At 45.2% G+C, this 12,217-nt stretch overlaps 1 protein-coding gene across 1 annotated transcript in view; it reads left to right on the top strand.

The window, feature by feature from the left end:
* WDR1 (WD repeat domain 1) overlaps positions 1 to 12,217 on the top strand; it is a 30,177-nt gene that overhangs the window by 6,013 nt on the left and 11,947 nt on the right. The window contains exons 3-5 of the mRNA XM_075260235.1: positions 290 to 380; positions 1,228 to 1,375; positions 8,369 to 8,549. Of these exons, the coding sequence (XP_075116336.1) occupies positions 290 to 380; positions 1,228 to 1,375; positions 8,369 to 8,549 (420 nt within the window). The remainder of the gene's footprint in view (positions 1 to 289; positions 381 to 1,227; positions 1,376 to 8,368; positions 8,550 to 12,217) is intronic.

Genomic DNA, 12,217 nt, shown 5'->3' with positions numbered 1-12,217 from the left:
TTGATCCTTCGTGTAACACCTCTATAATGAGGATAGATAGACAACAAGCATTGGAGAATGAATTATTAATGCCCTGGTTTGTAGATCGGCTTTGATTTTCTGATTCCTTGGCTTTGTGGCGTTAAATACATCTCCCCTCCATACGATGAGCCTTTACGCTGTGTGCTTTATGATAAGTGGCATTGTCTATGATGGCTGCTATGCACTTTGTACCCAAGATAAAACCTTCTCGGTCTGTACGAGTGTTGCTACTTATATGTAATCTGTTACCTTGTATTCCCCGTTGTAGAACCCAGCCATTGCCGACGTCTACACCGAGCATGCTCACCAAGTTGTTGTTGCCAAATACGCTCCCAGTGGATTCTACATTGCGTCCGGAGGTAGGTTACTGTAAAGCTGCTGGTGCGAAGTTAACCCTTACATGGGAAATTATTTTACATACGCCTAAGCGGCTTTGAGGAATATCATGTAGGGAAATAGGAAGCATCAGTATTATATTGCTTTAATTTCCTTTATCTAGGGTGGATAAACACTAGACTGCTGCAGGAGTCTTATGTAGTCCTGGACAGCTGCAAAAATTGCAATAAGAATCAATAAAATCGATAAAATAAAATTTAGGAAGTTATATATGTGCCTGTGCCCTGCTTGTCTTAGCTCAGTGAGAGAGATCGGACGTCTTGGTTCAGCTCTCATGATGTCACCAACTCAGCTCTTCTCCTGGTACAGGTCCAGAGAGTAAAGCAGAGTTGGTCATGTGACTGTGAGCTAAGAAGACGTCCGGGGTCACTGTATTATCACTGCCTACATAGTTTACTGACAAAGAAAGTGGAAACTGGCAGCAAGTCTTTACGTTCTCTACAGCGCCACCACAGGAGAAAGGCCGGCATTGCAAACAAAAGATCATTTGTATAGTATGTGCATGAACTTGGTCCTCAATGGTGGGAGACTCTTCTGTATAAAATCCACGTATCGTATTGGGATATAAAGTGTTTTCTAAACCGCCCCCATTGATTCCTAGCGCTCTGTATACCCCTGTCTCTCAACCCAATGGTAGAGACTGGGGACGCTGGGAAGGAAATAAATGGAGAGAGTAGAAGGGCCACGTTTTTCCAGCTCAGTGAATATGAATGGCATCCGATTATGTACAAACGTCAATACATTATTCAGGAGGTTCAATGGTGTCGCGCGTAACGTGATGATAGAAGTATCCGTGTGCTTGTTTGGCAGATGTCACCGGTAAGCTAAGGATATGGGACACCACGCAGAAGGAGCATCTGCTGAAGTACGAGTACCAGCCCTTTGTGGGGAAGATTAAGGACATCGCCTGGACAGAGGACAGCAAGAGGATTGCAGTGGTTGGAGAAGGAAGAGAAACGTAAGTAGTCGCTGCTCTTATCAATCGTTTGGGTTAAGTGGTGGATTACATGGCATTCTGTGTACATGCACTTGCAGGAGATTTGTCAGTCACTGTGTGTGGCCGAGGTCCGCAGGACTCACTGGGTCTCTTAGGAGTCCTGTCCGGATCCATTTCTGCTACAAGTTCTATGTTGTGCAGCCCCTGGCCGTGTTGTGTACACACTGGTGCTCGGCTCGTTACACGACCGGTCTAATTACTGTGCTGTGACTGTAACGAGTCGTGCACCTGTGTGTCCATCACATAACCAGGGACTGATTTTTATCCCTGGGAAGGAATCTCTGAATAACAGCAAGCAGAGATCTAGTAAACCATAAGGACTTGCTACAGAATGTATGTTGGAAAATTGTAGAATTATTATTTTTTTTTTTATTCTACAAACAATAACCTCTATTTGCTATAAGTGGACAACCCCTTTAAGGCCTCGTGCACTCTGACCTATTACTGCTCAGTTTTGTACAAAGCTATTGCATACCCATAGAAGTATGGTACACAGCTGTCCAAGGCTCCATGTGCAACTATACATTGTCTTCTGCTGGTTTTGTGAGGTTGTATGGAAAATACTAGATGGTATGTCTATTGTAGAAATAGTTTTTGGCTTTTACCCCGGTCTGTAACATAAGTGTATATGTAAGTTTACTATGAACTTTGGTACAAGTTCACTTTCCCTGTGCAGTCCGCTCCAGACCTCGCTGGTGTAGTAGTCTGTGCTGACAGCAGGGCGTCCCTTGGAAAGCTGACAGTATTCATGACACATAAGTGCTGTGTCATGTACTCTAAGAAGTGGCTCTTAGTCTTGCAGACAATGCCTTGTACGTGTTCCAAGACGTGTGGGAAAAATATCCTAGTGAAGTCCTGTTGTGACTGGTGTTCTGGTTACGGCTCCATCCACACGGTAATGGTTTTTCTGATCACTGTAGCCCAGCGGCGTTACTGCCTGCGCGTTCTTTAGTATGTGCACATGTGAGACTTTATACTATGGGTATGTTAGGGAAGAAAAACTGCAGAGAAAAGCGCTGCCGGAAAAGCACAATTTGTCTCTGCTACGTGTTTTTTTTTTTGTTTTTTTTTTTATTGGTGTGTAGTTCACTACATTGGCTTATTCCCATCTGGGACGTTCAACATGCCCACAAAAAGTCTTGGCTAGTCTCAGAAATACCAAAGAAGTGAATGGAGAGCGGCACATGTGCATGGCGTTCTCTCAGCTCACTCCTGCTGCGGGATGGGGGTTGAACATCTCAATTATCGAGACCGCTTGTTACCCCCAGACTGAAAGCAACTGACTGCGCTCATACATGTATTTGATTAGGCGATCTGTAGTACTAGCTTTCCCCACTAGGGCCGCAGACTTGAGACGCATGGTACACAATCTTAGTCACAAGACTACAGAAAATTATATGACTTCTTATTTCCATTAAACTGTATGGGGCCGTTCACACAGAGGAATTTGAGGTGAACTTTCTCCTCAAATTCTGCCCCACATTTTGACCCCTTGGAGTCTGCGGCTGAAAACCAAAGCAGGGCTTCTGTGGTAACTAGAGATGAGCGAGTAGTAGTCGATCGAATACCTCCCCGCCATAGGTATCCGTGTAAGCGGACGAACACCAAGGGGTTAAGCGCATCGAATAAGGAGAAGCCTGGAACGTGAAGTGGTGACGTCCCCGTTTGCGTGCCATTTTCGTGTCTTGTAACCATTAATGTCTTCAATGTAATTTCTTTTATGCCTGGGTAAGCTCTCAGCGAAATCTTCTATGTACTCGAGTTATTTGTTCCAGGCAGATCCATAAACATTACATGTGGTGGCTTTAATGGCTGAATAAATCCCCATATGTATTTAGGATAATGGAGGTAAGCTCCCAGGAGGCGCGGAGGAAATGGAAGCATTTACATGGGGAAGTCTTGCATTTGCACACTGAACAGGGGAAGAGCTGTTTAACTCTTAAATGACTGAACAGCTGGCGTCATGCAGCGGCTCCGGTGGCGTTATACAGGAATGTTTTTATTCGCGTCCCCCCACTTCATCAGGTTTTAAAAGGGTTGACCAGGGTCATAAAACATGGCTGCTTTGTATTAACGCATACACCTTGTATGCATTATATTGCATTTACATTAATGGAGCCGACACAACCTGAGGACGGACGTATTGATGATTTTTTTTGGGTAGATGTCTGGGGTCACTTCTCCCCCTCCTGTGTAAGTAAAGCAGTAGAGTTTGTGTGTGGCCATAGCTCTATTCCCTTCTATGGACTCATGAAGTGTTCTTCTGGTATCCAATCCCAGTGTAGTCTGATTTTCTAGTCCTATTACGTCCATTCTTTCTCCTGCTTCTTCCTAATATACATTTTATATATTCCTATGAATTGGGGAGGAAGTATACAGGATCAGACAACGCAGGGCTTGTCGTCTGTTACTATGGAGATGCATTAGACTGCATAGAAGCTGTAGGGACCCAATTCTCCTCATGTCATTCATTTTGGTATACATTAAGTTTAACCTCGCTTGAATGAGTGCCTGTTCCTTGGCTGAAAATGAGTCTGGGGCTAAGGCCCAACGTAGCAAAATATGGGGAGCAGTGAAAACATGTTTTTGCTGTGGTGTGTTTTTTTTTTTTGTTGTTGCCTGGATTTTTAAAGGGATCCTATCATTCAAACTAATATTTTTTTTTTTTTCACTAACACGTCAGAATAGCCTTAAGAAAGGCTGCTATTCTTCTCCTACCTTTTAGATGGCTTCTCCGCGCTGCCGTTCGCTTGAAATCCCAGTTTTTGTTGGTATGCAAATGAGTTCTCTCGCAGCACTGGAGGCGTCCCCAATGCTGCAAAAGAACTCTCCAGCACCGCCTCCATCATCTTCAGGAACGTCCGCATGGGGTGGTCAAAATTCAGTGCATTCACATGTCTGCTCTGCCAGCAGGCTGCAGGCAGAGCCGACATCACATGCGGGCGGCCTTTTTTTTCGTAGCAGCTTACGCGAGCATGCGCTGTACTCTCCTGTAGTTCTGTGTTTGGGGTTAAATGCACACTCATGCACTTTGCTGGTGCTGTAAAATGCTGTGCTTCGGCAGCAGTCAAAAACATTCAGTTTCTGCTACATGCGGACTTAGCCCTAGATCTGTTGGTTGCGGCCATTACACAGAGAATAGCGCTGTCTGCTTCCTGCCCCATTCTCTGCTGAGAACACCTGATGGATGGGGATGCTGGGAGTCATCCATAGTTTAGATCATCAATAATTTTAGCCTAGAAAACCCCTTTAAAGACTTGGTTCTGATTTGAGAGCCATATCGTGCAAAGATATACAAGTTCTCCATTACTAGTTGGGGAGCCTTCCAGGATACTTGTAAATATATCCGACTTGGTATATATGAAAGTGTTGGTTTGTTAAACTGGAAAGAACAAGGACGATGTGTCTGGGAGTCACTGATGTAGCTGGGTGCAGGAAATAAAGGGTGACACAGGATAATACTGGAACAGGACAAGACTCTTGCAATCCTTAGTTATGATAAATGGCTATTCTATCTGCAAAAGCAAGTAAAACTGGCCTTGTTGCTAATTGCAAGCACTCGGAGCTTCTGTTAAAGGCAACCTATTGCAGATCTTTGGAACACTAAACCATCCATAGGTCTTCCTGAACTATAATAGCCGTATCCAAACATTGTCCATGGCCCCGATGCAAAAAAATAAAAAAAAAATGCTGCTTCACCCAATACTTGTACAGTTCTCTGCTGAAGCCGAAATTGTACACTCTTTAATGCACACCCCTTTAATAGTGTTTTCTATGTTAGGATAAGGCCATGAACACAATGTGAACTGGGCCTAAGAAAACTGCTGTAAAATCTGAAGCCGTGTTTGCCCTGAGCACCGGTGTTGTTGTAGGCATGTAGATCTTGTATGCTTTGTATGTGTTCTCCACCTGCTTATATAAGTTACTTTTTTGATTAGCATTTTCTCGACAAGACTTTATGCAAATCTGTGATTCACAATGTACTAGTATAAACCCGAAACAAAACCGCGCGATGTGACAGGCGGCATGTTACTACCCCCCACGCAATGTAAGATCCCTGAAGTGTTTGGTTGCCATGAAGATGCCTGAAAGCGACTGAAATCCCTGGAAATATAATTATAGACTTTTTATCTGCGCAATGGATTCAGAATCCAAATTCTGTAGCCTGCACCTTATTAACCCCTTTTCCACTGTAAAATATAGGTGCAGCAGATATAACCTATTGCAAATACTTGCGTGCATTTGTGTTTGCAAAGAATTGAAGCTGGCAAGTGGAGGTGGGTAGGGGGGGGGGGGCTGTTAAATTTATTTTAAAGAGAAATGTACAGAAAGCGGAGTCTTCACAAAGCCCTTTGTAGTCCAAGTGCTGACATATGGTGGTTCTGTATTTTCCTAAAAGGTGACTATACATCCTAGATCAGTGGTTCTCAACCTGTGCTACCTCAGGGGGTATGGCGAGCAGTCACAGGGGGTACATGCCATACTGAGAGCCAGTGCTCTGTGAGTGCTCAGGTTCTGGGCTCCTGGGGGATAGTGCCACCCACCATCTTCAAATACTGGGGCACTGATGCACCTACTTGTCCCATGCCCAGGCAATTGTCTTCTGATACTAGGTTCACTCCATCGTCGGCCTATCCATTGTTCAGGTCACTCTGAGGCCAGATGTTGCAGAAAATGCAGCGTACTCTGTCACCACAACCTAGTATGTCAACCCAGACTCTTTTGTTTATTTATTCCCCCCCCCTCCATGTGCTTGTCTATGCAAACGAGCTTTTTGGAGTAATGAAGGCCATGATACTTGCCTCTTTTGGAGCAACAACAATTCCCTTATTGCTCCAAACATCTCCTTTCCATATGGACAAAAGTTTTGATATCTTGGCCATGGAAGCAGCAGTACACAAGGTGAAAACTGTTGGCTTCAGGTAACTCTAACCTGTTTCTGGGCTGAGTTCTGGTGACACTCCCTTTAAGCACGTCTCACTATATTCTTCTGGGCAGGAGAACCCCTTTAGGACCAAGCTTAAAAAAAGTGAAATCTTGAGAGATCCAGCTAAAATCCCAGGATTGGATCAGAGCCATCCTCAAAACTATGGGTTACTCGTGCTTGATACCCCAGTTATTTCTAATGTGTGCTGGATTGGCTCGAACTTCCCTGACTTGGTTTTTATTCTTTTGCTTTACACCCCAGAAGTGGTTGTGGGCTGCCCTTTGGGCGCATGACCCCACTTATTAAAGGAGTTTTGTTATGAAAGACACTTATCTCATATCCACAGAATAGAGGATGTGTCTAATTACTGAGTGAGGGCCCGAAAGTCCCCCCCATCAGTCACTTCTATGTGGTTTTTGGAGACTTTGTCCGAAAGCTCTATAGAAGTGAATGGAGTACTGGTCGGTAAGCGTATTGGCGCTTCATTCACATGGTATATGCAAAGGAACTCTTGGGTCCTTGTTCTCCTGATCACTGGATCCCCCCCCAGGGATATGACACCTAGGCTACAGCTATACTGTGAATTTGTCACGCAACCAAAGATCGATGGGAGTCTACTCTGTGGTCTGTAACCGTGACTTCTAGGCTTAACGTCTTGGTTGCAGCACACTAGCACTCTAACCTTAACCCCTTTAAGGGCATGAACCCGTCCATTGGCGGCATGACCTCGACCGGAAACCAACCTTGGAATGTTGGAAAATTTGCATTTGTGAAGATCATAGGGAAGAGCTCTACTGTCCTTGGTATGTGTGTAAAATGTTTCTTAGGAATCTTGCCAAGAATTTCTAGGCTTATGTTTCTAAATGGCATTAAAGGAATCCTATCATTAAAACTTAAATTTTTTTTACTAACTCGTAGGAATAGCCTTAAGAAAGGCTATTCTTCTCCTACCTTTAGATGTCTTCTCTGTGCCGCTGTTTGGTATAAATCCCATTTTTTTGTCGGTATGCAAATGAGTTCTCTCGCAGCAGTGGGGGCGGGCCCCAGCAATCAAACAGCACTGGGGGCATCCTCAATGCTGCGAAAGATCTCTCCAGCGCCATCTCCATCTTCTTCAGGAACGTCCTCTCTTCACGTCTTCTTCCGGTGGTGACTTCAAAACTTCTAGGCCTAGGGCAAAACCGACTGCACATGCCCGCCGTCCACAAGAAAATGGCCGCTTACACAGTATTGTAAGTGGCCATTTTCTTGTGGCCAGCAGGCATGCGCAGTCCTCTGCCCGAGGCCTAGAAGTTTGAAGCCAGCGCCGGAAAATGATGTGAAGAGAGGACTTTCCTGAATATGGAGGCGTCGCTGGAGAGATCTCTCGCAGCATTGAGGATGCCCCCGGTGCTGTTTGAGTGCTGAGAACCGCCCCCAGTGCTGCGAGAGAACTCATTTGCATACAGAAGAAAACCGGGATTTCTACCAAATGGCGGCCCAGAGAAAACATCTAAAGGTAGGAGAAGAATAGCCTTTCTTAAGGCTATTCCTACGTGTTAGGGACAAAAAATTGCGTTTTAATGATAGGATCCCTTTAACAACAATAGTGAACCTGTACTGTGCTGCATCAGTCGCCTTTACCGGTTACTCCATTGCTCCAGTCTGTATGTTGGTCTTTTCATGGCTGTAGAGTCGGTAGGCCAAAGCTCTGACTCTTCTATGGCTTGTGGCCATGGTCAGTCGGGCAGTAAAGCTAATTCTCTAATTCAAGGCAAAGGTTTGGCAATGTAAAGTGGAGTTGGTAACTTTTTCCTGTCTCCATCCAAAACTGGCCATGACTTTGATTCCACAGCCCTTGTATTTTAGCATTGCAGTGCTGAGTTCACTTGACCTATATTAGAGTATTGTGACCCCATTGTTCTTGTGATCAGTGACATGTTCCCGCAGTTGGACCCCCTACTGATCACACACAGAAGCAGGGTGTGATAATTTTCCTTTTATTAACAATGATGCGTCCCATTCATCGCTCTCCTCTCTCCATTCAGGTTCGGCTCAGTCTTTCTTTGGGACACCGGCTCCTCAGTTGGTGAGATCACCGGACACAATAAAGCGCTTAACAGCGTGGACATCAAGCAGACGCGACCCTATCGCCTGGCGACGGCCAGCGATGACAACTGCGTGGCTTTCTTCGAGGGACCACCCTTCAGGTTCCAGCATACAATTGGCGTGAGTCATGTGACCTGACACTGCTCTACTTTCTGTAATGAGGCTGGTCCCTGACCTCGCCTGAACTGTCATCTCTTCCCTGCTGGGTTTGCTTACTTAGCGATTATGTGGGGGAGAAATAATACAGGAAAACCGCACGGATGTGGAATGTCAGCAAGTTGTCTCAGAGAGGCTCGTGTCTGCTTAAGGATAGCAAGTCTTGGTGTCTTTGAACGGAAGGAAATCTCTAAATCTAGAATATGCCTACATTTGCTAATCGGTCCTGACTGCAGGGCTCCCTTATATCCGAGGGAAAGGTGATATCTCTGCAACAGAGGCATCAATTCACAAACGGAAGACAGTGTGATTCAGGTGAACCTAATGTGTCTGAGGGACTGGTTTGATATGCTGGGCTGTGGCGACAGACTCCCTTAAGTTGTATGGACCCCATTAGAGCACTACAATTGTGATTGATTTTTGTTCTGTAGAACTTACAGGTTACTAGTAGAGATGAGCGAGTACTGTTCGGATCAGCCGATCCGAACAGCACGCTCCATAGAAATGAATGGATGCACCTGGTACTTCCGCTTGGGCGAAGCCGGCGCGCTTAACCCCCCGCATGCCGGCTACATCCATTCATTTCTATGCGCGCATGCTGTTCGGATCGGCTGATCCGAACAGTACTCACTCAATAATAATAATAATACATTTTATTTATATAGCGCCAACATATTCCGCAGCGCTGTACAATTTATAGGGTTCAGATACAGACATACATAACAAAGAACGTCATTTCACACAATGGGACTGAGGGCCCTGCTCAAAAGAGCTTACAATCTATGAGGTAGAGGGGGTGACACAAGAGGTAGCAGGGGCGGCATTGCTTATACAGTGTTCAGACAATTTTGCGCATTAGGAATTGTGATAGGACTGTCTGAAAAGATGCGTCTTTAGTTTGCGTTTGAAACTGTAGAAGTTGGGAGTTAATCTTATTGTCCGGGGTAGAGCATTCCAGAGAAGTGGTGCAGCTTGGGAGAAGTCTTGTATACGAGCATGGGAGGTTCTGATAATAGAGGATGTAAGTGTTAGGTCATTGAGTGAACTGAGAGCACGGGTTGGGCGGTAGACAGAGATGAGGGAAGAAATGTAGGGAGGTGCGGCATTATGGAGAGCCTTGTGGATGAGGGTGATAACTTTATATTTTATTCTATAATGAATAGGCAGCCAATGTAGTGACTGGCACAGACCAGAGGCATCGCTGTATCGTCTAGACTGATAGATGAGCCTGGCCGCTGCATTCAGAATAGATTGTAGAGGGGAGAGTTTAGTGAGGGGAAGACCGATTAGTAAGGAGTTACAGTAGTCAAGGCGAGAATGAATCAGAGAGACAATAAGTGTCACTCATCTCTAGTTACTAGTTATAGCACCCTGCCATTGCTCTTCTACTCAACCACTACTGATAGACAGCCTTCTCTCTATGCACAATAATGGCGAGCCAGCAGTCAATCAGTCTGCCCATCACGTACATCAGATTTCTGCGAAGTAATAAGTAACTTCTAAGTTCTATAAAGCAAAATGAACTTCAGTCATAAATGATAGACCACTAAGGTCATCTAGTCACCACTTTATGCTACTATGAGCATGGTAAGAACCACATGTGGCAAACTGTTTTAAGACTAAAAATACCTAGTGATTTCTCCTGCCTTCCCATGCTTGTATTCCCTGTCCTCCACATGTATGAATATTAATACGGGTCGGGTTGCAGGGTCTGGTAATCCTTTTAATTTAGAATGGCTTTGGGCATGCAAGTGTTAACACGGCGCCATTATCTCTGCATTATGAATACTAAAATCTCACAAGGCGGCGAGGTTGTGGCTGTCGGCTGGTTGTGTAACGGCATTGTTAGAAAGGACAATCCCCCCCCATAGAACAATGTGAGGGATTATAGAAAGACCCGGGACGTCGGTTAGCGGTGTAACATTAAAGTGACAGGGCCAGACTTTACTCCGGGGATTGTGCCGCTCTGTCACTCTTCATTGTAATATGTTTTCTGGTTCCCGGTCAGGCAGACATACAACGCTGGGGTCTTTTATGTGTGCCTCGCGCTGTGTGCCGCTTGTGTCCCTAATGATCCAGTTTCGGCTGTCCCTCTGAATTATTCATGCCTGGATCAATCTGTTTCCGAGAGAAGCCGTCTGGAGAATCTCTAGCCCGCCTCCATTCAGCTCCTTTGCTTGCTGTGTTGATATTTCAATGGCTTTTCCATATGATTTTCTGTTATGCCCCTGTATTGTCTGCCTCTCTGACGGACATCTTGCTAAAAACAAAAAGACCGTACTAAACCTACAGAAACGGGAAGCCAATAAGTCATAAAACGCCAAACCGGTGGTCATTGGCTGGCAAGGACGAGCCATTCACCATGTCCATTTATATTAGGCAGAAAAAAACATTGGATTGGAATGATGAAAAAAAACAAAAATGTTCCTCTGTCTGGATATTGCAGTTTTGTATTTGTTATGGCGCCCCCTGGTGCTCTTAAAGGGATTTTTCTATCAAAGCAAATCATCCTCTATTGATCGGATAGGGGATAACTTGTGGATTGGTAGGGGTCCAGACATTAAGGCCTAGTTCACACGGGCACAGTATAGCGTATCTTGGTCCTGATTTTGATGCAGGAACCTGCATCAAAATTGGGACCAGAATACGCCTGCCGCGACTGTCATTCGCGGCTTCCTGCTCCGAAGTAGGCCCAAAATGAATGGGCCTAGAACGGAGGGAGCTGCCACGAGGCGGACACCGCGGCTCAATGAGCTGCGGAATCCGCCTGAAGAAAGGGCAGCAACATGCTGCTCACGGAAAAAAGATTGCTAGTGGTCTCCATAGACCACCATTGTGAGGGGGGCAGATTATGACGTGGCTTCTGCACCAAAATCCTCTGTCCCCGTGTGAACGAGCCCTAAGACTCGCTGACCAGGAGAATGGTCAGAATATAAGTGGTGGTTTTTTTTTTTTGGTGTCACGCTCTTTAAGGCGGGCCACATTTTTTCCCCGCAACACTTGTCACAGAAAGTCTATGGACTTTTTACTTCTATTATACCTATAGGGAAACCGCAGGTGTTTCTGTAGGTATAATTTACATGCTACGATTTCCACAACTGTTTCGATTTTGGAAATCGCTGCATGTCTGCGTCACGTATTTTTCTGCAATGGATGAAAGGGATTTGTTAGAATCCCCTCCACTTCGCAGGTACTGTAAAACGCTGCGGTATTTATGCCATGCGGGTCCCTGACCTAAGACTTCACAGCTTTCCCCGCCTTATAGTGAATGACATGATGAGTGAGTGAAGGGCATACTAAATATTAACACACTTTTCCTGTAATCTCCCTAAGTGTGACAAATGATACACGTGATCCTTCTTGGAAAGTGGAACAGGCATCCGGTGTCAATAAATTATTAGTTCTACGCTGGGAACGTCGTCTTCTACCTTCACATCTAGTGACATCCCGTATGCTATACAGTGATGCCATAGAACATGCCTAGTAACATAAATGAATTAAAAGCAGCATTGCTCTGTCCCATTGTTGGCCGGTAGTGATGAGCGAGTAGTATTCGATCGAATACCTCGCCGGCATAGGAATGAGTGTAATCGGCCAAACATTAAGGGGTTAATCGCTTTGAATATTCCATG

The sequence above is a fragment of the Leptodactylus fuscus genome, chromosome 1 (assembly GCF_031893055.1).
Source record: "Leptodactylus fuscus isolate aLepFus1 chromosome 1, aLepFus1.hap2, whole genome shotgun sequence".
Taxonomy (NCBI): Eukaryota; Metazoa; Chordata; class Amphibia; order Anura; family Leptodactylidae; genus Leptodactylus; species Leptodactylus fuscus.
The sequence above is the reverse complement of the archived record's forward strand: the minus strand, read 5'-3'. Positions and strand labels throughout refer to the sequence as shown.